The 25,990-nt window shown below is 37.7% G+C and overlaps 1 protein-coding gene and 1 long non-coding RNA gene across 2 annotated transcripts in view; both read right to left on the bottom strand.

Moving 5' to 3' along the window:
• Positions 1–2,405: 2,405 nt before the first annotated feature.
• Positions 2,406–11,273, bottom strand: LOC117004596. The gene is made up of 3 exons (XR_004419651.1): positions 10,903–11,273; positions 5,254–5,452; positions 2,406–3,476 (listed from the first exon to the last, which is right to left on the bottom strand). It is a non-coding gene; the product is annotated as an uncharacterized LOC117004596 (long non-coding RNA).
• Positions 11,274–11,757: 484 nt separating this feature from the next.
• Positions 11,758–25,990, bottom strand: part of TXNRD2 (thioredoxin reductase 2) — a 31,997-nt gene continuing 17,764 nt past the window's right edge. Inside the window, exons 12-17 of the mRNA XM_033075457.1 lie at positions 24,755–24,891; positions 20,086–20,181; positions 19,774–19,866; positions 18,947–19,018; positions 17,063–17,160; positions 11,758–14,814 (exon numbers count right to left, since the gene is read on the bottom strand). Of these exons, the coding sequence (XP_032931348.1) occupies positions 14,691–14,814; positions 17,063–17,160; positions 18,947–19,018; positions 19,774–19,866; positions 20,086–20,181; positions 24,755–24,891 (620 nt within the window). The 3' untranslated portion in view covers positions 11,758–14,690. The remainder of the gene's footprint in view (positions 14,815–17,062; positions 17,161–18,946; positions 19,019–19,773; positions 19,867–20,085; positions 20,182–24,754; positions 24,892–25,990) is intronic.

The raw sequence follows: 25,990 nt of genomic DNA, 5'->3' as shown, positions 1-25,990 counted from the left end.
ATTTAATAAAAAAAGATCAAACCTACAACCCTTAGCAATTGTGCCTTTTATCTGATATAAATGGGAACAGTGGCACAGCACTACAGGCCATGGGCAGCCCTTGAACCATATGTTGCATTGCCAAGGCAAAGGCAGAGGCTCAGACTTGTGGAGAGAGGGTGTGTGAAAGAAAAGCTGCTCCTCTCTCCCAGCTCAGAAACTGATTGCTGCTCTGCAAGGCAGGCATGCCTGAGTCCTAATAAGCTCAGGAATCAGCTAATGCTGGAAGCTACTGCCACATTTTCCAGCACATTTAACCTCGAGTTTGGGTCTGGCCAATGCTAGGGTGTGGTGAGATGTGTTGCTATGGAAGTATAAAACCCTGAATAACTGCTAGCTGCCTTTTGGGAGACAGCATGGCCTTGTTGTTTTCTTCAGCAGAACTAAAGCATATATTGTGCTAGTATTCAATTTTCTTGCATTTGGAGCTGTCATCTAATGTGAAGCATCCTAGATCAACTCAAGAACTTAGGTCAGTAGCTGTCATTGGGGAGAATTAATTCTTATTCTTAATTTTATGAGTAAATTTTGCCAAATCTTCAACATATTAGAGTAGTGCCAGATGAAGACCTAGCAAATTTTAAAAATATATGTTCTTTATTAACATTAAAACTTTTATTATTAAAAGAGTTATGTTACAACATACATGCATGAGATCCATCTAAATTGAGATCCATCTAAATTTTAAAAAATGAAAAAAAAAATACATTCCTTTTTTTTTTTTTTTCTTAATCCCTCTGGTTTACAGCGTGTCAGAGCCACAAGTGAGGAAAATGTAAATCCCAGCACACAGCAAAGGGAACTCAGTGATGAAGGAGGGGGAGTGGAGTGGATTGACAGTGCATTGTTTGTGGGTATTGCTGAGAACAAGATGAACCCACTGAAAAAATTTAAATATTGAAATTATGGGGACTTTGGATCAAGTGCTACAAAGAAGGCTTAACTCCCTGATCCAGGCATCTCTCCTCAGACCACTGTTGTATTTTCTCTGTGGGCTGCAGCAACAAGCCTGAACAATTCAACCAGTTTCCACCCCAGCCTGGCTGTTCATGCTCATGTTTGTAGGTGTTTGCATCTCCCTCCATTGTCAGCTGGCTGGTGTTACTCTTCAGAAGGATGCCAGATGGCTGGTACTTTAGCCAGCCTGATTTCCAGATAAAGAGGTAGCTACAACAACTAGTTAATTAAAATAAGAAATATATGTAAAGGACAAGTTTATCATCTGCTAACACATGCCATGGTTGTCTCTCAATCAGCATGCAGCAGACAGAGCTGCAGACTTCTCTTCTACACCACCAGTATCCAGAAATAAAAAAATCATTCCATCTGCAAAAGTGATCAGACCCTCGCACTTCCCAGCATCAATTCCCATTTACAGGATCCAGTGCCCTCTGCTGAGGAGAACCAAACCAAGCATTAATGTGGCCCAGGCCCACAAAGGGACTGTTTACATAGAGTAGTATGGAGCAGAACAGTTGGAGCTTCACCTCCATGCCCACCCCTTGTCCCATCTCCCCTCAGTGATCCAGGTCACTGTAAAGCAGCACATGGAAAGTATTGGGGAGCTTGCAAAGGCTGCAGAGCAGTGAGAAGAGGAACATGGCCCTTTCTGGGAGGGGAAATCCACATGGACATATGGTAGTTGTGAAAGGAGCTGGACTAGCAACCTTGGCAGGCTGGAGCCGAACAGAAATGTTGCTGCTTTGCCTTGATCTTTATTTACAATAAACTCCTGGGCTCCAGCTCAGTGTTTTATCTGGGAGCAGCCGCCGGCGTTCCTGCACCCGTGTTCCGTCTCATTGCTGCACTGACATATTTACACGCGGGCCGGGGCCCGGGCAGCTGTGAATAAGGGGCCATATATCAAGAGAGGAAAAAGGGATGCAAAGATGAATTTTATGGAATATTTTCCATTTTTCTTTGACTTGGTTGTGCGTTTTGCTATGGCTCATTGGGCACTCACTCAGCACTTGGACACTTTGCTCCATGCAGTCTCGCCTCTCTTTCTAATTGTGTCTACATGCCAAGCCAAGCCCAGTACCTGAGGCAGCCTGCAGGGAAATGGAGATTGAAAAAAAAGAAGAAGGTGGGTAGGAGGGAGATTTCCTGCCCTTCAATGGCATAGACCATGGGAAAGAAAATAATGTCTTCTAAGTCACCAGTTTTTTCTGAATACTGCAGGACACCTCTTACGTTTGAGGACCAAAGAGAAAGGAAGTATTTCCACTAATTTGTGAGAGAAAATAATCAAGTCCCTTTTGCAGTTTCAAGAGATTGTATCACCTTTGATTTCTTCTTTAGGCAATGAAAAGGGTTAATTCCTTACAGTGGCGACTTAATCCTTTCCTTTTTCCCAGTGGCTGACTAGTAAGTTAGACGTGTTGACTCTGTTTATAAAGACAAGCTTCGGATGTAATATTAATGATATTACGCATGCAACAACATTAGAAAACAAACACAGAGGCACCTGGGGAGTCTGAAGGTATCTTCTGGCCTTTCTGGGCTGACAGCACAGAGTGGCCTCCAACATGTCCATGTGGAAAAACACAATCTAGCACAAGAGAGTTTACTTTGAGTGACCCTTTTGCCTTTCAAACATTGAAAAGTCAGGACTGTTACAAAGCTGAAAATTCGTTTTATAAGAACAGTCATTGCTCAACCAGCTGAAGAAGAGGGAAAAAAAAAGGATTCCAGAGAAACAATTGGAAATGAAACCTGGACATTTGAATGGAATAAGGGCTGGTATCTTTACTCTGGCACTAACATCCCAACAAAGGGTGTAAAAGTTTTTCCCTTATGTTTTTGCAAGGCAGAAATGGGAAGAGAGCATTGTTTGTTTACTCATTTGTCTTAGAGCCCCATAAGCACAAAAGTCACTGCAAGTATTTATCCAAGGCTCAGGTTCATCGCACTGGGAACTTTATGTTCCCTTGATAGCCTGTGTGAGATCCAAACTAGCACATGGAAGTGCTTATTTCCCTCTATTGTCTGTTTAGGAGGTTTAGGGGAGTGAGGCACAATTCCTGTTATGTCACCATAGTATGGTCTGAAAGCCAGGTAGGTCTCATTGGTCACCTGGAGATACTGCTCAGCACAGGTGTGAGATCAGAGATTTGTGCAGGTGTCCCATCCTGAGTGTCACAATGCAGGCAGAATAGACCAAATCTCCTATTGCTGCTGAACCATAGAATTTTTCTGGTACAGCTGTGTTTAAGTGGAGCTAAATCAAAGTAATCTCACCCTTGGATTAAGAGCCATTGGTTCCCTGAAGAGATCTGCTCCACTGAGTAAAATGTCTGCCAGCACTACTGAAGAATCTTCTCAAATGGTTCTTGGGAACTCTCTTGTCTGGATGGTTTCATTACCTGCACTTGAGCAGCTGAAGTTGCACTGGGAAGGAGCACCTGAGGTCATCAAACTCAGAGCTCAGCAGGAGCCTAGCAGGGATAAAGACAGTCACCACTTTAAGCTAGGACATGGGGACCATTTAGTGACTCATCCAAGATCACACAGATGATGCTTATACCTAGAATTAGACCCACCAAGCCATCCAACACCTCTGGATTATTTATTGAGGATTAGAGTCCATTTGGGAGTCTGTTTTAATATATAAATGTAGGTTATGGAGCTATGATGGAATGGTAAATTAAATACTGAGAAGTCTGTCACATCTCTGTTCAAAGCAGGCTAACATTTCATGTAAGGAATTACATGCTTCAGACAGTTGCAATCATCTTCTGCAGAAATAATTTAAGCTTACTTCATCTGTTGTATTCTGATTTAAATTTTTATTGGAAATATAAATACCTATGTCGGTCACCAAACCAAATAAAACAAACATATTGAGTAGGGTCTATTATAGACTAATATGGAAACAAATAATCTGCAAGTCTGGTTTTATTTATAAGCTTATTTGAGTTTTTACTCTAGGCTCATATTAATCGGGTTTGTGGTTTCCACATCTGTACTGCTGATGCCCAGTGCAGACAGCATGCCAAGTCAGACCTGGGCATCCTCCAAGCTCTAAATGGAAAACAGATGCCTCAACTCCAGCTACCTCAAGACAAGCAGGGCGAGTAACCTACCAAGTAACCACAGCGGGTGCAGCAGGCAAAGCAAAACTCTGGGGAACTCTCTGAGGTGCCTGCTTGCAAGTTTCTTGCTTCTGACTTGCTCCAGGGGCAGCCAGACTGCCGCCTGTATTGTATTTGCTCTCTCTGATGATCAAGAGATACCAATTCCCTTCACAGCCTCCCTTTTCTTCAAGCTGTAGCTAGGAATTCCCAGACTGGACCAGTTAGCTCACAGTGTCAGCTAGTAATACATATTCTAGAGAAAGATGGAAGAACTCCTGCAGATGATGGTAATGCAGGATGAATTCTTTCCAGAACCCTTGATTATTTTTAATATTATAAAAAGCATTTTGAATGTTCACAAAAGCCATAAATATATATAAAAAAATGCCCATGCCCCTTGTCAAGCCAAAATAGATCCAGCTGTTCTGCGGTGCTGGTCTCTGATTGCGGAGAATCCCTGTATTAATGAAAGATGTATAAAGGGAATCCCAAACTGGAAATATGATCTCTGTTCAAGACTGTTCAACTATTAAAGAATATTTCAGGGAAGTACATCAACACAAAGCTGATTCTCAGCATGGCTGAGATCCAGTCCTGAGAACCCATCTCCATAAGGGCACCTATACTTCTTGCAGATATTTTTCAGAGCAAGTTGCTTCCAGACGAACTCTGCTTTGTGCTGGTACATGGCCAGGGTTTTTATGCCAGTGTAGCTACATCATTGCAAATCCATTCCCTAAGGCCCAAGAGAACCTCAGTGCAGTAGGAATGCCAGACCTGCTTCTTCCCCAAGCACAGGAGGGAGGCCAGTATGAGAACTGGAGCAAAATCACATACATGACAGTAATGAGAGAAAAGAAAGCAGTGTTGCTGCTGTAAACACTAAAAATTTGGCAGAGGCATTCAAAATTATTCCTTGGGTACCCTCTGATGGCTGTCCAGCAGCCTCTGCCACCTGTAGCAATTATCTCTTTCCTGACAATTTTGACCAAGGGATGCATTGCATCCTGTGCCATAAAATACGTTTTTCCAAGTCATTATAACAACTGTGTGTTGTTCATACAGCAAACCCAACATTTGTTTTAAGAATTCAGAGCAGAAGGGGGATATTGGGGAGGGGATAAAAAATTAACACAACCTCAGCCATGTGGAAGGGAATCACTCTGTCATCCATCATCATCCTCCTCAGAGAACGGTTTTGCCTCCAACACGGCTGCTCCACTGGCTCCCAGGCAGAGGCAGTCCTTAGGAAACTGAGATGGCAAAAGCACAATGTCTGATAGCAGAGGGGCAGATCTGTCATCAGCACAGAAGGCAGTCATTCCTTGTGGCAGTGGCTGGATAAAAGAAGATGCAATTAACAATTAGTTTTGGTAAGAGAAGACAAAACCCTTAAAACAGTTTCTACTGCAGCAAATCAAGTCACAGACTTAGGAATTAATGGTTCAAATTCTTGGTTCTTGCTTTCCTAGATAGACTAGAAGATGAAAGAGAGGGTGAATTTCTCCTGCCACTTCATCCTGGCTGGCTAAGAATTGGGGCTTAGCCATGGAACAGGGCCAACCTTGCAAGAGTTACAGGAAATGAGAATAGCTTTGCAGCATTTCCAAGCAAATTCAGCACACCTTTGGATTTGTATTTTCAGCACAAAAGTCAGGCTTCTCACTCCAGAAAATAAAATTTAGGCTTTTCAGTAGATGCTGCATTATTCATTTCCAGCAGAGATTAGATTCACGTGAATCAGATAATCTGGAGATGTGCAAGAATATAATCAATTTACATATACATAAAAGCAGTGTTTCTTGTGCAGAGTCAGGTATCTTCCTCTCTCTAAGACATCTTGTGTATGGATTAATTCAGCATTTCAAATGGCATTGAATAACCTTGTTCTATTATTTCACAGTCCACAGGTGCATGAGACCAAATCCAGCACAGTCTACAGGCCCAGCTCAAGATCCTGTACAGCACTGCCAGCCATTCTCTCCTCCCTCCTTCCCAATCACTTTGGTTCTTTGTGCCCTCCAATAATTTCCTCTTCCAGTCTCTCTTTTATTCTCCTTTGTCCATAGCACACTACGAATTATTTGTGGTTGCAATGATTAATTTCACAACACACCTAATTTGACCCTAGTAACTTTGCCTGAAAAAGGGACAATTCCTTGTTGATCCAGACCACTTCTCACAACATGAGCACAATAAAAAGGCAGAGCTGGTTATCAACTGGGAGATGCCCATTAGTATTTTCACAGGCAGTGTTGGGAGGTCTCTTATCAAGTAGGGTGAGAGCTGGCATGTACTCCAGGCATGCAGGGGGAGGCAGATTGCTTTCAGCCTGCAAGGCCACACAATATGGGAAGTGGTGGCTTGAAAGAGGAGTGGAAGAATGACAGATGGTTTGTGCCTGTGCGTTTCTTTAGAGGACACCGGGCTCCTGCCATGGGAACAGCGTGGACAGTAAAGGCAGCAACTCCATGTGAAGAGTGACAAAGCAAGTCAGCCACGGACGGCCCGTGGGAGGCCAGAGGAAATGCACCATTAGTCAAAGTTGGAGGAAAAATAAAATGCGATGACAACTGGGCCATTCATGTGCTTCCCCTTCAAGGACTGACCAGACCCTTCACAACTCAAAAGACTAAAGTACCAGCTTCTTTTTCTCTTCAGCCAAGCTAATGTGCACTGGCAGAGTCTGAGGAACTCCCTTGTCACTTACATTAATTCTTATCTTGTTGTTCTTGGCTACACTTCACTGAAGTACAGTGAGGGAGAGTGCTTCAATCAATAATGGAGATCCAAGGGGGCACCCCCCTCTGCTGTTCCTAGGGATCAACACAATGGCTTAAAGCAAATGTTCACCCAACTTGTGAACTTGGGAAATATTAGGACTTCCAGAATTAGAGCATAAGACAATGAGGTGGCCTCACAAGGATGTTTAAGCCCACACATGAACAATCTCATCATTCCTGGGTAGCTTTTTGCACTTTGAGAGTTTGCTACTCAATACAAAAACTGCAAGACCTCAGAGTTGTCTCTCAGTAACCTCAGTGACAAAAAAGGCAGCCTTGCATTTCACAAGCAAATTTCATCAGATGTTCCACTTTGCCACTGCCATGGGAACCCTCAGGCACTGCTGTCACAGCTTGTGAATCTGATGCATTTTGTTATTAAGGAAAGATGATGCCCTTCAGAAGGTCCAGCTGTAAACACTCAAATGGTTTGGTCTCTCATTCTTCAAGGGGGGACAATACCATGGGTATGGACAGGACTTATTTAGAATTGCCTCTTTTGGAGCTATGGCCTTTCCAGATTTGGAAAGCACAAAAGAGTTAAAGGAAGATGCAAGTAGAAAATCCCAGAACGCTCTCTTATGAATAAATTAGACTCTTACCCCATCAAAAGGGGCTTCACTTATTAACACTTAAAAAGGGCTAAAAGTAGCTGAAGAAAATAGAATGAGCCTCCTGCAAAAAGGTGGAACGAGAAAAATTCAAGGATAACAATTAAATCTTTAATTAATAAAGAGAACCAAAGTCCTGACCTGAAACCCTTAGAAACTCTGGATATACGTAGAATGAACAAGGACAGGAATGCAATCAAAGTCTGAAGTGTCAACTCTCCTTATTTTCTCCTGTGTTTGAAATATGTCTAAGAAATAAACTCAAGGAAAAGGCAAAAATCAAAAGTTGCTGCCATGATTTAATTAGATCTTGGTGTGGTGTAAATTATATGATTAAAAAAGTATCCTTTAACAATCTAAGAACCATTTCTTAAGTCTCCAAAACAGCCTGTGTTCTTTAAATTACTTCCTGTCATATGGTTAATAATTTCTGCTTTGTACATTACAGGAGTCATTCACCTAAGACAGCCAAACTGAACAGTGCTATCAGTGTGAACACCCTTCTGCTCCAAACTGCTGCATCTAACAACATCTTTCCAATTATCCAGGAGTCTATTGCCAGCAGAACATTACTCGACTCCATTTCTCTGAGGAAAATGCTTGCGTTTCCTGATGTTTTCAGCTGTGTTTGTACAACTAGCCTTCGTGTGAAGTTGAAAATTACTGCATTTCCTCTTGATCCTTTGAGAGAGAGAGGAAAAAAGGAAGATTATCAAGATTAAATAAAAATGCCAAAACACAATCCTTTGTCCCTGTTGAACAAAGCTGTTTAAATAAAGATTGCTGAGCTCAACCTCCTGCATAAAGCTAAAAGCTGCTTTCTAACCTGTTGCTCTGACACAGTGTGAACAGAATATTGGTTGGCTACATTACGGTTCATTCACACATTAGAAAAAGACAATAGTAAAACAAGCTTTCAATTTTAACTGTTTTGTTGGGAGTACACCACGGAAAAATGCATTTGGGCCTTTCCTCACAGGGAGCCAACGAAGAAGGGAACATTTATTTATTTTCTCAGTTTTTCTTTAAAGCTTAAACCCTGTCTTTTTTCACTGTTTTCTTTCCCTTAATGTTTTATTTTACTGGCAATATTTTACACAATATTCTAATAGACATGGACTGAAAAGGTATCTATTGCTTAGAATTTGTTTTGAGTTATGTTACCACCTAGCTAACTCCTTGCAGAGTTTGGGAAAAGAGTCTCCTTGTGAAAGATTGAAGTACAGGGATCTTGGTCTTTGGCATTATGCTGAAACAAGGAACAAGCCTGATTCCCATACTGCTTTAAAGTAAAGGAGGACAGAAAAAACCCTACAGTCTTTTGTGTCTTTGTACGATCTGAAAGAAAACAGGGCAGGAGGTAGAGTAAGGGTATAGTTCATCTTCCACGGAGTATAAGGGTTTTCCTTAAATAAATGTATTCATATATTGGACATACTCTATTATAAACTGCTGAGACTTCTACCTGGAAAAATTTCCCCCCACCCTCTCCTTGGAGATTCTGGTTCTGACAGGCTGCAACTCCCAATATCTCTACCCAGCTAACAATGCACAGCACCTTGTTCAAACAAGACTGGTCTTCATTTCACACTCCCCCCAGGGAATATCCACTTTTCATACTATATCTTTCTGACTGATGCAATCAGATTCTGGAAACATGCCTTATTAGTTTATATTCCAGCTTCTTAGGGAATGATGTTAATTTTCCATTGTAGGACCAGAAGATTTCAGATGTGCTAGATCTTGTCTATAAGAAACAACAAAAATAGTGGCACACACCGTACCATGCTCAGAAATTACTACAGTGAGCAGCACTCCTTGCACAGAAAGTCTAGGGGTTCCAAAAAAAGACACTCTCCTCAATCCAACAGTGCCTGAAGCAAGATATTTTACAATTACATTATGAGTAAATAAATGTGCATTTTCTTACTTACCTCAGATATTCTGCTTAATTTCTTCATTGGTTTGCCATCATAATTGTTTTCTTCCTAGATCTGTGGTTTACTAAGCCTTTTCACTGTGATGGCCAAAGAGTTCCATTATATCCATTAAAGATTATCTAACTTTCTTTTGTTTCCCACTGTAAATAGGATCCCATTCATGTCCCAAACAGAATGTCAGTAGTTGGAATGATGTTTTCTTAAGGTGCATATAAGATTAAAGACTCAAATCAGATGCAGTGTTGCCAAAGCCTTTGTAATATGCATGTTTTTCATGGCAGGATGATTGACAAGAATTGCAGTAAGGTGCTGAAGGGGATATTTCACCTGGCCCATCAAAATTCAATGTCGAGGATTAGAACTAAGAAAAGCTGACAATATTGACTTTGAGTACCACAACGGAAACATAATTAACTTTTTGACATGTAGTGGACAGAAATATTCAATTTTTTAAAAAATCAGTTAGGGTAATTACAGCATATCTGTTGCATGCTGCCCTGGGAAAAAGGAAAAAAAAAAAAGAAAAAAAAAAAAAGAAAAAAGAAAAAAAAGGTCTGCTCTGCTGTTTCCTCTTTTCCCAGTAAAATCCAAGTTTGGCACTAGAATAAATGCACATAAACCCAGCCTTTCTGCTGGAAGGACATCAGGAAAACTTTGTGCATTAAAGTAAAAAATCCCTCTTAAAAGAGAGCACACAGATCTGAAAGAATGAAAAAGTCAATGAATTTTATACAAGTTTACGTATTGCAAAACAAACTGTCTGCACTATGCTTATTAAAGGCATATTTCATTGCCTAATCATAGATGTCTATTATACCTTTTATGTTTTGAATCATAATTGCAGCCTGTTCCCCAACTGTAATAATGAAAGACATTTTGGCATATGCTTATATCGATTCCCCTTTAACAAAGCACTTAAAACACATACTTGCATCCCACTGAAATTAATGGCCAACCTTAACTTTGAATACACTGATGTCACTGGCACTTAGAAAAATGGCAATTTATATGGGCACAGAATTGCCTACTTTGTTGGACAGACATGAGCCTCTGAAGAGAACTCTTCAAACTCAAGTCTTTAAAATACCCAACTGCTTTAGTTAGAAACACTATGGCATCCATGGTTTTAATGTTTTTATCAGAATAACCATGCTAGCAAAAAAATACCTATCTGTTGTACTGAAGTATCTTTTCCAGCTCCTGGCCTGGAATAATCTAAACTGTAGAAATAATTTTCAGTAGATGTAACAAAATATACTACATGCAGAAATGGGAAAAGGCAAAACTTAAATGTACAACACCTTGAGAATAAGCTATCATTAGGTATAATATAAATAATGCACTAAATTCTATTCCCAATTTATTTTGTATGTATGCTTGTCTGTTATTCTTTTTGCTTTGGAATTAAGTGGTATATGAAAATAAGCAAAAAATAAACAAGAATTCTGCTTACCTTATTCCCTTTTTTAGCCACTGTTACTAGCTATCCTAGTTATTTAGAACCTGCAATGAAATATTTCAGGAAATTAAAATAGATTAAAAATGCAGAAATAGAAATGCCTTTACATAAAGTTAATATTAATTCTCAAATCCAGGGCATATATTGATGCAATACTAAACTAGTCTGTTTCAGAAGCTCAGTATCACCTGACTTTATGGTAACTTTTTATCAAAATCAGTGGACTTAAAGATATAAAAGAAAATTGAGATGAATTGAACAATGTCCTCCCTTACTTTTCTGACAGAGAAATTTCTCAGAGTTCTAAATATAATTTTCTAGTACTTTCTCTACTAATTTTCTAATATTTTTACCTAGCAATACCTTCAGCTACTAATTGGCTTTGTAGCAATGCATTTTCTCCACTCTGTGTTCTAGTTTAAACCCCAAAGTGAACCGCTCATGTAGAATACTGTAGCCCTGTACACTGCTCTGACTGCACTCAGAGAGTTTACTCTTGACAAGATTTCAAGAAGCATGTCAGCATGCAGGGACAATGAAAATACCTGTTAGACCTTGTTAGCTGGAGTAAACAAGACAATATTTGAAACCATACTTACCGAGTCTACAGCTTTTTTAAATTTAAATTTAAAATAAGAGGTCATCCAGCCTGGAAATATCTCAGTGGTTATTCAGTTTACTCACTGATACAGAGAGGTATCAACATTTCCTTAATAAAAGGTCTGAGTCTGTCTACCTCTTTGTTTTCTTAATACATACTTCAATAAAGAGAGACATCATTAATATCAACAAATATATCTATTGTAAGCAGAAATCACATGTACAAAATTAAGCAAGTGCAATCACGCATTTACTAGAAAAAAATACTCTTTATTAATGAATTAATTCACAACAGAATAAATATTGAGATCACACATATGATGGACCCAGCAAAGCTCCGACTTGTTTGCACCACAGTGTGGTTTGACAAACAAATCTTCATCAGCTGGCATCCTAAGAAGCCTGACCACATTTTTTTTGGTACATTTTCACATGCAATCAGTAAGTTGCAATGTACATAAATTATTTCAATTTACATTAGTCAGGCTTTTAAAAACAATTCTTAAGTACCATCCCTGGTGAATCCTTCAGGAAAAAAAGCACAATCACAATATTTGTCATTATTCTGTCTTGCTGTTGATTCTGACATTCTTATGTAGGTGGGATTGTATACTTAGTTTTACTTCAGGGGGCAACAGCATTTTCCATTAAACGAGGAACAGAACCAGGCTGCTGTTGAAGAGACAGGAACAATTTCATGCAGGCCACTCAGCAATTCTAAAACCAAGACAGTTCTGTTTCTTCTGAAAACCATGACATGCCTTAGTTTCACACTCTATATACACTGAGGTCACATCTCCTTGAGATCTCTCTCTTTGCAGGCCCAAATAATTAATTTGAACTTTGTGATGAATGAAATTAACTCCTCTTTCCATTGATTTGTCTGTAGGGACAGACAACTCTGCTGGATGCATTGGTAGGGCAGAGAAGAGAAGCAGATTTTACATGGTTAAACACCAATGCTTTCATTTTTGGGAAACAAAAGGAACTGTAATAGGTAATCACTGGATAGAAAATCTTGCATGCATAAACTTTAAGAGCTTTTTCAGAGGTGAGCTGTTTCTCACAGCAAAATCTCTATTAGACTGTATCTCCATATTTTGAAATATTAAGTAAAACTTTTTAGAAACCCTAATTTACTCTGAAGTCTTTTTTTGAAAAACAGCTGAGGGAAATCTAGCAAGGATTTTGGCTGCATCATACTCATAAGGCCCTTTGTTAAAGGAAACAAACTTCTGAACGTGCAGGTATGCACCTATTTATATAGATATAAAGTTTTCATTGTTTCTTCTAAAAGCAGCTGCAAAATTCAGGCATTGTTTCAACAACACTTCCAATCCAAATATATCTTGTCAACTACAAACTTATGGATGAGTTCACAGATTAAAAATGGCATCAGCAGATCCGATAGGGAATGCCACTTGGAGTCCCATGGGGTCACTTCCTATTTTATGGCACAGAAACATGGAACAAAAAAATTCAGGACAATTTGTAGAGAAAATATATTTCTGTTGTTGTTAAGTTAAAAAAAAATTGAAAATTTAATATTCTCATATCAATGAGAGTGTGATAAATGCTGTTAAATCCTATTTTACAAGGAAGTTTCTATCCCTTTCGTCTAATAGTTTCTCAGACAGGTACAATTCTCATGGTAAAAATTATTTCCCACTTGATATAAACCAACCATTTGTCTATGTTGCTGCAGTAATCAAATTAAAATAGCAGATATATATGTGATCATCAGACTATTCTTCAAAACTGCAACACGTTTGGAAAGAAAACAACAAATTCCACACATAAAACACAGATATCAATTAACTGCAAAAAGGATATATTTTGTTTCACCTGAAGCTGCTCTCTTCCAATGTGCACTTATTCTGCTGTAAAGCATGCAAGAGACTGTGACTGTGCACAACAAAATATTGCAATTATGACTGGGATTGAAATTCAGTGCAGATCGGTTTGTCTTTGTTAAACTACCTTCTTAACAGGATTCTGCACAAGAAGCTCCTCTCCTGCCACATATGAGCCAGCATCTCCCCCTTCTGGTGAACACGAAAATCAGCCAGAATTTGCAACACGGTAATGCTTTCTTATTCGGGTCAGTACACGAAAAAGAAAGAAAAAGTTGCAGATGATTTTTTTATATCTTTGCTCAGGGCAGGACCATTTCTCTTCTGGATCACTGCTTAATGTAGTTCTCTTCAGTAACATGTTTTATTAAAGCCAGACGTAAGTCAGTTCAGATATAGTCTCTAGCTCATCAGTAAGAAAGTCTTAAAAACAAACCAAGAAAATATTTCAAGGTCAGCCATATTTCTGCATTCTATAAAACAGAAAATGCTGCATAAGGTGGATTATTAGAGGGTTTTACTCTACTTGTCAGATTAATATACACTATTCAAGCAGTACTTTGGGAGATGTGTCAATTTAGTTTGGACTGAGTTGAATTAAAAATGTCAGGAGTAGGCAGAGGTGCCACTATAAAACCCAACTCTTCCTTCAGCACCTCTGAGATAATTCATTCTCAGTCCTTACCACAACAGTGTGACAGGCTGCTACTGATTAATCCATTGTGATTCTTCCAGCAGCAGTAGAGCTTCAGGTGATTTTCTATTAAATTCCTTCACACATTACATTTTAAAGGAAAAAACCCAAAGATGACTGCTTACCCTTTGTATCCCACTCCAGGAACTTGTTTCCACTAGTGAACGCAGAGTCTCAGTAATGAGCACCAGTAATGAGCAATCCAAGAATGCAGGACAAAGCATCCCACCAAACTTCTAAGGGATGCCCTGTCTGACTGCCAGCATCTGAGACTCTTCCTCTCTTTTCCTCATTTGGGGAAACCCAAATGACAACTGCTTCATTTGTAGATGGCCTCGGATGTCATGGGTTTTAGCTATATTCACATATAAAATACTGTGATTATTCCCTAGCTTCCAACAACAGAAGAGCTTTTGGCATTTAGAAAGAGATTTGTTGCAGCAGGACTACATTGGTTTTAGAACTGTGATGGTGCAAGGAAAATTTTTTTGGCTGTGAGAAAAAGCTCTCTACAAGGAGAACAAGAAAGATTCCTGTAACCTGAACCATTAAAGCTGTTTCAACTTTAAGTGCCTCTTTTCTTTACAAATATGTTTTGTGGTTTTTTTCCTTCTTTCCAGGGATGGTATTTAACCTCAGCAGCCTGTGACTGTTGCATCCAGGCCAGAACGCTTTGTAATGTGCAACTTGGTAACTTCTTCAGCACAGGTGGGGTGAATGCCAACTGTCTTCATCATCTGAGGATACGTAGCACCACATCTACCAAAAAACAACAACAAAAAAATTACCCACAAAGTCAAATGCGATTCACCTGAAGCAGATGGAAGGTCCTAAAACATCAAAGTAATTCTGCTCTTGTCCATTTGATCAGGTAGAGGAGTTGCATTTGATCTTCAAACAATGCTATTATTTCTCAGGCACTTACACAATACGTAGACGCCCAACTTCCCAACACTGAGGTAGGAAAGAATTGTCATAAGAGTTGAGACAGAGAGAATTAAGCAATTTACCCTAAGTCACAACTGAGCCTGTGGCAAAAACATATGACAAAACTGCAACCTTCAGCTTTTCTTGTACATACATGTGTGTTTCACTAACTCCAGATGGAAAAAAATGCACACATACACACAGGGAAGAAAATCTTAATTAGAACTGTTGGAAAGAATCTGCTGAAAGAAATAATACCAGAATATTCTTCCATGAACTTGAAGTCTCTGGTGCTTACACTGAACATATCAATGTTAGAAGTGAGGGGAAAAAAAAGTCTCTCATTTGAAAAAAAACCCAAAAACCAAACAACCAAACAAAGCCCATCAAAAACCCCTGGTGCTACAATCCCACTTGCTTAATTCCCTTACTTGTCCAGTAACATTTTAAAGACTTGATTACTTTCTTTTGAACTGCTATTCCTGGCAGGCTATGCTGTAAGAATAGCTGAAATGGCCCTAAATTTAAGGATTGTTTCAAGCTCTCTACGGAATAATGTTATCTCCCTCTACAAAATACAGGGAAGGAAGCCATAGATGCATTTTGGTGTCTCCACTTACATCCGAAAAAGCACTGACAAGCAAAAGATCTTTGCTGACCACAGATGTTACTGGAGTGCTGGGTGGGGAGGGAAGATGAAAAATCATTCTTTGGAGAGACTGAAGCAAGACCTAATATTTGACAAAGGAGAAGAACAGCTCTTGCAGTGGGGGTTCCACATATAAAGCTCTGGATTTGTGAAATGCAATAGAAACCAATACAAGAATCTGACCTGCTGAAAACCTCTGACTGTGGCTAAAGTTTTCATTTCCCTCAAGCAAGGCAGAAAAGCACTCCAGTTTCATGTGCTTCCTTTTCAATGGTTATTTTGGATAAAACTTCAAAACAATGACATCCTAAAAAATGTAGTTCTAGAATCTATACCACTGGCAATTAATGGACTACAAACACATGTTGAAAATGTGTACTGAGGGTACACTGCAATCAGTGATTTCCAAGATATTCCTCACATAATATTTGCGGTCCTGCCTTCTTAATCCTTTCTGCTTTTCATTTATAATAGTCACTCACAACTGCAGGACTAAAACTGCAGTAAAATGGTGATCAAATTTAGAAAAATGAACTGACACTACCACAACTGATGATGATTTATGATGTCCCAGACTACTTTATTTGAAGAGGGAGTTAAAAATTGTAATTTTGTAATGTAAATATAGGAATCAACATTTCTGAAGATGTGAATCAGCAGTAAGAAGGGGAAAGGAAAAACAAAAAAGCAATAATTATAGCACACAAAAAGCATAGCAAGAATTTTCCATTTAACCAGAGAGGACTGAAGTCACTCCTTGCTCCTTCAAACGGAGGACTTCTACATTAATATTTGAGCAAAATCTTAAACAAGATCACATCACAAAGGGTGAGGTTTCTATTGCAATTATGAGATGGCTTCAAACAAAAGTATCTTCCCTCTCCCATCATATTACAGAAGTTTCTTTTTTACTATACTATATTTAGCTTATATCCCAGCAATATAAGAATTCATGCAAACCTTGCTGAACTTTTAAGAAGTTCTCTTTTAAAGATGAGATTAGGAAAGGAAATGCTTGGCAGGTGTAAAGAAAGGTTTTTCTGAGAAGCACAAATATATTTTTAAAGAAGTAACTTGCAAAACTATATGGTTATTTCCTATCCTGTGCACAGAATGCAAAAGAAGCTAAACTGAAAAAAATAACATTAGTTAATGCTTAATTCTGTTTTTTTGCTTTAACTATATAAAATCAACAATATATTTTCCTCAGTTGTTTCCTAACTCTATCCAGTATTACTATATCCAGTAACTAAATCCAGTATAACTTAATGAAGAACTGCAGTATTTTTAGTGAAAATATATGCAATACTCCACGAAAGTAACAAAAAACATGCATTCTTTATAGTGTTGCCAAAACTAGGCAGCTATCTTTTATAATCTTACAATAACTTAAGAAGGCTTTAGAAGCTAGAGACATTCTTTTGTACTTACTTGATTCCAAGAGCAAATCCTTGAATAACTTCGCCTGCATTTGGTCCAATGAAATGAAGGCCAAGTATTCGTTGCTCCCTCTCTCGTAAGCACACCATCTGAAAACAATACATCACAAATAGATCTTCTCTTAGAACACTTAAAGATAAGGCATGAAGATGAATTAAATGAAACTGGAGTGCCCCAAGATCCTAGTTCAGCTGTTTATTTCCAGTACGTCAAAAACTTATGCACTTACTTAAGTCTTACTCTTATTGTCCTTAAGCACTTTCCTAAATTGAGGCTTTATTTAGTGTATTTCTTTCAGACTTGAGGGAGCCACTGACAACAGTAATTTCTGGTGTTGAATACTTTGTTGTTTGCCATTTGTATGAAATCCTCAAAGTGCTTTCTGTAGTCTGGTGACCAGACCAGACCAGTGCTCTTTTCCACTGAGTGGCCACCAGCACTTCTCCAAGCCTGTGCAGTTGTTTTAATCAGCTGTATTTTCACAGATGACCACTACCATTATCAGCTGTATTTTCATAGATGACCACTACCATTATCAGCTGTATTTTCACAGATGAACACTACCAGTTCCAGGATATTTTGTGCCCTTGTGATTCAGTCAGTAAATACTGCAGCATGTTTGGTGAGATACATTTACCACATGGGGCACATAACCTAAAAAGGAGTCCAGCCTCAGAGGCAGCCAAAGATGAAGGTTAATAAGTATCTAGGAGAGCCTGAGTCATTGCACACTTAACTTTTATTAGAGAATTTAATGAAAACGTTTTAGTTCCTGTAAGGACACCATCTTTAAAATTATGAAACAAAAGTCAGTCTCTCCCCGCATCCTCCCATCAAGCATTAAATTATTGCTAATCTAATAAGTTCTGTTATTCAGTAACAGTTTAAATTCTTTCATCAGGAATGCCAGCAACAGCAGCAATCTTTATATGGGACTTTAAATATTAAGAGGCTTCAAAGAAAAAATTCTTGCAATAGAGTTTGAAAGATTCGAATTAAATGTTTGTTTATATGTTTTGACAGTTTAGTAAATATATTAAATATCATCCAATAACTATTATGCTGTTACTACTTCACCCTTAAATATTTACTCTAATTGACATAATTCAAAAGGAATATATAAAATTGAATATATCACCTTTGTTACACTGGAACTTGGGACTCTTATGGTTAGCATTTACATAATTCAGAGGTGAAAAAATACAGTCAGAAAAACTGATAGCAATTATTGACAATGGACATTCCTTACATAAAAATAACAATATAATATTGTACAGTATAATTGATGGGACAATAGTCTTTATGCAAAAAAGACTATTCCCTGATGATGAGGAGAAAAGGAAAAAGAAAAAAAAAAGAAAACTATGATATATTCTACCAACACTACACTTCATCTTATCCAAGATTCTCTACTGTAGCTAAGAGCATCAAAAACCTTTTTAACACTGAAGCAACCAGATTGCTGCAGAAGGCCCTTTTCAGGTGTGGTACTTTGTTCCAAACCAGGAGCTTTTTTGTTTTCATGAGTAGAGACTGAATAGTTACTGTAGTTTTGTAAGCCTTATGCTTAATTTTTAATTTTTTTTTTTTAAGATATCATACTTTTGGCAAGAGGTGTCAATATAAATATTACATGTAACATTGATCTCTGTAGAATTTCAAAAATATCTTAGGACCTTAAAAGCAGTTCAAACATGAATTTTATCAGCAAAAGGTCAGTTCTGAAAAATGCTAATATTTGTAAAGCAATTGCAAGATATCTGCCACCAAGAATATGCATCTTGAGATGATTTTTTGCCAAACAGTGCTCTTTAAAGTTGGCTGTACCATATCCCATTTTAAGTTAAAAGGAAGTTAAAAGCCCACAAAACTCACTTTGATATAGCATTGAGTTGCATCTCTTTCAGCCACTGTAAACTCTAAAGGTTTGTAATATGCATGGTATACCTGGTAGGAAAAATAATAACATTTTGTGTTAAAGAGTACTATTATGTCAAAACTTGGTATTTATTACTATAACAACTACTCTTACTACATATTTATACCTTTGTACAAAATTTTATTTATAAGCTGATAGTTATTTTCAAGAAAAATATGAAAATCACAGTAAGAGCTTAACACAAACCTTTCTCAGAGAATCATTAGATAAAAACAAAACTGGAAAAAACCTCACAAATAATGCTACTCAGACTAATGCATCAAATAAAAGGAAAAAATCCAGCATTTTTAAGCTTCTTCCAAAGGTTCAATGCCTTGTTTACTGAAAATAATGAAATCCAAGATCTTTTCATATCTATAATAATGCATCCCACAGCAAAATCCAAACAGTAATTTTTGCATTCTGAATAATAAATTCTTATTTTCTCATTAATAATTTTTCTTGGGGCAAGTGAGTAAGAGTAACACATCTTTTCAAGGGTAACTTGTAGAAAGTAACATAACCATTATTTAATGATGCTGCACAATGTAACTTGCTAAAATGGCAGCTGCTTTAAATCTGTCACACTTATCAGGGATTTTTAAACCAGTAGGTAACCTGCTGCAATACTGCTGAAGCTCTGAGCACTTCTGGAGACACCAACTCCCTAACTGTAAACACAGTATTTTGGGGACCAGAAGTTTTACCTGATACAGCAGTGAAAATTCTGCCTTTCCACAGGGTAACTCTGACACCAACTAGAAAATTAAAAATGTTTTCGTACCTCAATATTATCTGATCCGTGACGCTGCACAGCTGCTTCTTCTGACAGGCCAACACAACCATATTCCAGGGGAGTGAAGACTGTGGTAGGCACCTGCTCAGGAGGAAGCAGAAGCTGTTACTGCTGTGCTGAACTATGTGCAGCAGCTGCCTGGCACACACCTGTGCATGACTGAGAGGTGCAGCTCGGGCACACAGCTCCACCGTGGCTGCTGTCAAAGCTGGATTCCAGGTGTCAAAACATAATTCCTTAAAAACTCTTTTCAAGAAAAAAGCCAAAGATTGTTCTTACTGAAAAAAGGACATAACTCACATTGTCATAGTCCATCAGCTCTGAAGACTGGCTGAAAAGACGCTGAGCCAGCAGTTTTCCTGCTGCTATTGCTGTGGGTGTTAATTCAGGACGGCCCTGAGAAGAGAGCACAAAGCTTTGTTTGAACTTAAGGAGAAGCGGCATCCAAAGATTTCTCCTGGGACAATGGTCAGAGGAAGGCCAAATCTTTGGAATTCCAGCTTGGTAGCCAGGGCTCCAAATAGAAAAAGCAATAATAATTTCTGTCTAAATTTAAAGTCTGAGTTTACTATCTGTCTTAATGGGGGGAAAAAGTCGCAAATATGTCAAATCTTTATATCTTATCATGTCACCTCTTGAAAAGCAGCACATATTCACATGCTGACTGTTCACTTCACCCTTTCTCACCAAAGTAAGCCATGGGGAAATTTTTCAAAGTGTCTTTTTAAAGCAAGAAGAGCCTAGTTTAAAGCAACAGTGTTCTTAAAATATCAGACCTTTAAAAAAAATTTTGTCTTACGCATTTTACAGAACATAGGCACAAAACCTAGCTATTTGTAGACACTATTACTGACTTCCTCTGTTGGTCCTGGGCTGAAAAAAGTTTACTGCAATCCATTCTTTACCAGTTTTTTTTGTATGTTGGTAGACAGACTGGGTACATGGTATTAGCTACCATTTTCTTCAGTACACATAGCATATTAATTATCTACATATTAATAGGCATTTAGGCTTTTATCTGTACTAATAACCACTTTAAAGTTCAATTGCAAAAAACCAATTTGAAACATTATATCTAACCTGATAAGAGAAATCACAATTCGAATTGTTAATGAAGGCTAATCTATTTTTCCTCCACAGCTCGTGACAAATCACAAAGCTGCAAGTCTATCCCTTTTTCCTTCTAACATGCGTCAAGTCACAATTTTTCAAATCCAGCATTTTGACTTTCAAGTCTGTAAATGCAATTTACCAGATGAAATTTGTTTTTTCTTACACACATTTGCCTGAAACATGTCTGCCAATCATTTCTGTAGCAGGAAATATATGTTGTTTTGGCATTCCAGAAATGAATAGAAGATTGGAACGAGAGATAAAATTGTGAAAGCACTGCCTTGCATTCCATAAAACCCAACTAATTACTAAAACATCCATGCAGATAAAGCCCAATTCCTCATAAACAATGACTTAAAGAAATTCCTTGGTAAATATTTGAAATGCACATTCACTTTGCAGTCATGTGTAGAACTACTCTGCTGATAATTATGGATCCGAGTTGTTCATAAGAATCCTCCAATGGATTATACATTTAACCAAGATGGTCCTAAGAGAGTTTAAAAATCTTTGAAGTAATGTGTATTTGTACTAACACAACTCTTTTTGGTCTCATTTCTATTCAAAGCAACATACTGTACATTCCACTTTCTCTACACATCTTTGTTGTAACACCCTTTGAAATATGACAGATGTAGAGCAGCCTGACCATATGATAAATCTCCTTCTGAGAAAATGTCTTTATAGTGTGTGCCATGCTTTTCAACAAGAACACTACTGGAGGAAGGATTTTAACACAGAGAGTTTATATCAGCATTGAAAAAAAGAATTCAAACTAAAATTCCAGCTTGATCTTCCTGATCCTGATTATAGAAGATGAAAATGCTGAAATGCAATTTCACTTGCCAGTTGAAAATATTTTGCCAAAACTTGAATAATGTTTTTTGAGGGTACACAAACTGACTGACATCTGGAAGATTTTTTATCCTTTTCCAAATGAAATGTTGGGTGACATTAGGATTCCATTTGTCACACAGGGATGCAACAAGGCACCCATCACACCCAGATTCTCATTTGTATTAGCTGGGTAGGGCTCCCAAATGAAAACAGGCATTCTGAGCAATCAGGAAACTCAGCTGCCCCCTCTCTCACTCCCCTTCCAGCCAGGGCACTGAATTAAAACAAAAAAAAGAAGCAGTTCTTGCTATTTGGTAGCAATTCAGTATTTTTTCAGCGTGGAATGGTAAAGGAGGGAGGAGGGCTTGGGAACTACTCACAAAATTTGAGTAAAATCATTTTATGGTAGCAAAGAAACTCTAATGGGGACAGAGCAGAGCAAAGAGAAATCCTGAGCAGGAACACCAGAGGAGAAAATAATTTTTATAATGATTCTTAGGGATCAGTGATGCTCACTCACAGAACAAGGTTCCCCTTCCCGTGCCCTTTTGGTAGGCCACACCCACAAAGTACCACAATCAAGCTCTGCAGCTTTGTGGCTCTTAGCAGAATGTCTTTGAATCTTGTGTGTTAATCTGAGACATGCACCAACACAGAAATTTCTTCCAGTGCTGGTTCCATGCCAATGAAATTTATTATTAAATTAATTCTGGGAAAAAAAAAAAAAAGAAAAAAAGGACAAAAAATACTAAACTAATATAAGCATTCAAATAAACTTCATTGCTTACTAAGTGAAATTACACAGGTCACATTGTGCTGGAGTCAGATAAGATAGTTGCAGTATTTATCTCTAAACACTTGAAATGTATGAGTACTATATGATGATCTCTTTAATTCTCTCCATTGAGCCAATATCCAGATAAAAGCTTAAGTGAATATTCTTCAGAGTACTGACCTAACTTTTTCATTTTTTACCCTAATGTACACTGGACACAGCATAGAACTGTGCTGCTGGTTTTAACACTTATATTTAGAAGTGTCTATTGAACCACTCAAGTTCAAAAATCTCCACTAATAAGGACAAAAGCAGGAAAAGGAAATCCAAGTTTTAACATCAAAATGAAACTAACAAATAAATGAAGACATGATTTTTTAGATCCAGAGTAGGAAAGAGGAGAGCATCCTGCCTCCAACTTTATATTTCTTATTTAACTAAACCCTCAAAGGGCAGAAGACAAAAAGCATCCAAAAGGAAATGACTTGCCCAAAATAACACTGCAGATTGGCAGCAAAATAAGCAACAGAATCTAAGCCCTGCCAGCATTGCCTCTAACAACTGCTTCTTGGACGAAATTAAAAAGAAAATTTTGGGAAGCAGGAGGCCAGCCAAGGTATATTTATCAGGGCTAAGCAGGTGTAGAAGGCTGTTGTGAGCAGAAAGTGAACTTTAGGAAGTATCCAAGAAGTGACAAGTACAGAGGGAATCTGCACATGAAATGAGAAGAAAGGAGAGGAACTCCACAAAATCCCAAAGCTCTGAGTGACTGGAAAGGACAAACAGGACAGAGGATTTGTGTAGAGTAAGGGAGAAAAAAATAAAGAAGAAGTATCTGAGAAGGAAAGAGTTTTAATGCAATTTAAAAGGAAATGGCAAGTCCACATGAAGATGGAGACAGACAGGAAGAAAGACATGTCTACACAGAGGGAAGAGGTCAGAAGTGGTCAGCAGATTTATGAGATTTAAGTATCTTTGGCAGCTCCAGAGTCCAGTCAGAAATTTGCAGGGCTATTCCCAAGACATCATTTAATCCATTACATTTCTTCAGAAACTAAAAGCACCTGTAAGGTTTATACTTTTGAGATACCTTTACAATATTTTAAACATAGCAGAATGAGAAATGTTTTAAATGTCTCTAAAATTATCTATATATACTATTTGGATATTGCTACAGTATTTAGCTTTACCAGATTTGTAAGGCAGATGCCTGCACTATATGAAAAACAATCTTGACAGAAAGGCCTCAATTCCATAAAGTTCAGTACTAGGTGAGAGAACTCTGTATCTTGCAATGCCCAGCATTGCTCTGTATTCTAAATATTGCCCAAATTTTCCAGGCACAGCAGGCAGATGATGACAACATCCTCCTGAGACTCTAGAGTTTAGAATCCAAACATTTTTTATTAAATCAACATATTTGAGGATGCCCAATTTATAGCAGATAATCTGAGCTCTTATGTAAAATGAAAATTGGCAGATAGAAAGTATTTAAGTGCACATTTATCATGACATTCTTGTAATATATGACTATAGATTATCAATAGCACTAGAATAAGATCACAGAATCTGGTTTTACCTCTCTAACAAGTAAATTATTTTGCATAGGTTATAATGTCCTGTTCTTAAAAAAAAAAAAAAAAACAAAAAAAAAAAACCACACCCCTCCATGTTCATTTAGCGTAATCATTCCCAAAAGTCAAATGCATTAAGTATTTTCAGAAATCACTTTTTCATATTCTATAGGAAAATACTTTTGTCTGAAGCATTTTGCATCAGGGAGCTGAAAAGGTGTTTTTTGATTATTCTCAATTACCATTCAAAATACCCCAAATGAAGTCACAGAACTTGTCATAATCATTCCCAGTAAATGTACTCAGTTACAGAAGAAAAGAACTGCTTTCACTCAGCATTCACAGGCAGTATGAAGTCATATGTCAGAAGTGATAAAAACATTATTAGAAAGATAATAGGAGTGATAAAGACATCATTATTAGCCTCTGACCAATGATGCATTCCCTGATAAACATCAGCAATAATCTCTCATGCTGAGATACTTCACAAGATCCCTGTGAAGGAAATTACTGACCCAGGTGGCTGGCATAAACACTCCAGCCCTGCCAAGTGAAAAAGTGCAAAACACTAACATATACACTAGAGCATGACTACATCTGGGGACTAGTTATTAGTCAGGAACAAAGTTGGCTTCCTGTTATTGTAAAATAGTTTATGTAGACTCAGTACCTCTGTTATGTCTCCAATTGCATAAATGTGAGGAACAGAAGTAGCTTCACTGGCATCAACAATAATCTTTCCAGTTTCAGAATTAGTTTTCACTCCAGCTGCCTCCAAATTGAGAGTTTTGGTATCAGGGGCTCGGCCTTAAGAACAAAAAAAAAAAAAAGAAATTAAAGTAAAAGCTATTGGAAAGCTTCAGCAGTGTTAATCTAAAAAGATGGCATCTTCCACTGTGGGTCTCCAAGAACTTTGTTCTGTTTGATAGTCCAAGCAGAAATACGAGAAAACTTATACTGAGAAAGCTTCAGGGGTGGAAAGTATGGGTATGACATTCTGTGGGACAGGAGCTCGATCACTATTGCCTCTGCTCAGACATCAGAGGATTATCCTTTTTAAATATGGAGGACAACACTCACTGGAAAAAGTGAAAAAAACCCCATGATTTCATATTTATTGAACATTCTAAATTTAATTTCTTAATGTAACACAAGTACACTAAGCAACTTCTACACTGAAAATTTCCAATAAACATTAAACAAACGGCGGTCAGTGCAAACAGTGTGTTGTATATACTTTTTGAATAAAAATTATTAATAATGTTATTCAATGTTAAACATTCCTGAAGTCCTTGTTTCTTATAATCTGAATACACTTATTTTAAAACATTTTAGTTCCCTCATCTTAGATGAAAAATTTTATCAAAATGCTGATTTATTTATCTCAGACTGTATTTGAGCTATTACTGTAGAGTTTAGAAATATTTTAAATGCATTTAAAAACAAATGAGGCAAATACCACTAAACCCAGATTTTATCACAGCTTCCTATTCCAATGATACCAAATTATCTCATATTTTAAAAATATATTTCTGTCGTGTTTTCTGCATAGTTACCCCTTAGATCAAAGTCTTAACAGCATTACACTGAGCTTTCTATAGAGTATCTAAGGAAGCAATTCCTGACCCAATTCCTGGAATCTTAAACCCTGCCCAACTTGTTTGAAAGTTAATAAGCACAGTGAAATTATGTGGTAGTCACAAAATTTTTAAGGCTGCACAGGATCACATAGAAAAAAATTACCTGAACATATCCAAATTAAGGAAATTTTTTAACATTGTGTCTGTTTTAGAGGCTTTACATGAATGTGGCTACATCTACACATACAGGTCTCCTTTGCGTGAGTCATGATTTGCATTTGATGTTAATACAGAGCTATAGCAAAGCAAAACAAAAAGGGAAATGT

This window comes from Catharus ustulatus, chromosome 18, assembly GCF_009819885.2.
Source record: "Catharus ustulatus isolate bCatUst1 chromosome 18, bCatUst1.pri.v2, whole genome shotgun sequence".
Classification (NCBI taxonomy): Eukaryota; Metazoa; Chordata; class Aves; order Passeriformes; family Turdidae; genus Catharus; species Catharus ustulatus.
This window is presented reverse-complemented; position numbering and strand designations above follow the sequence as displayed.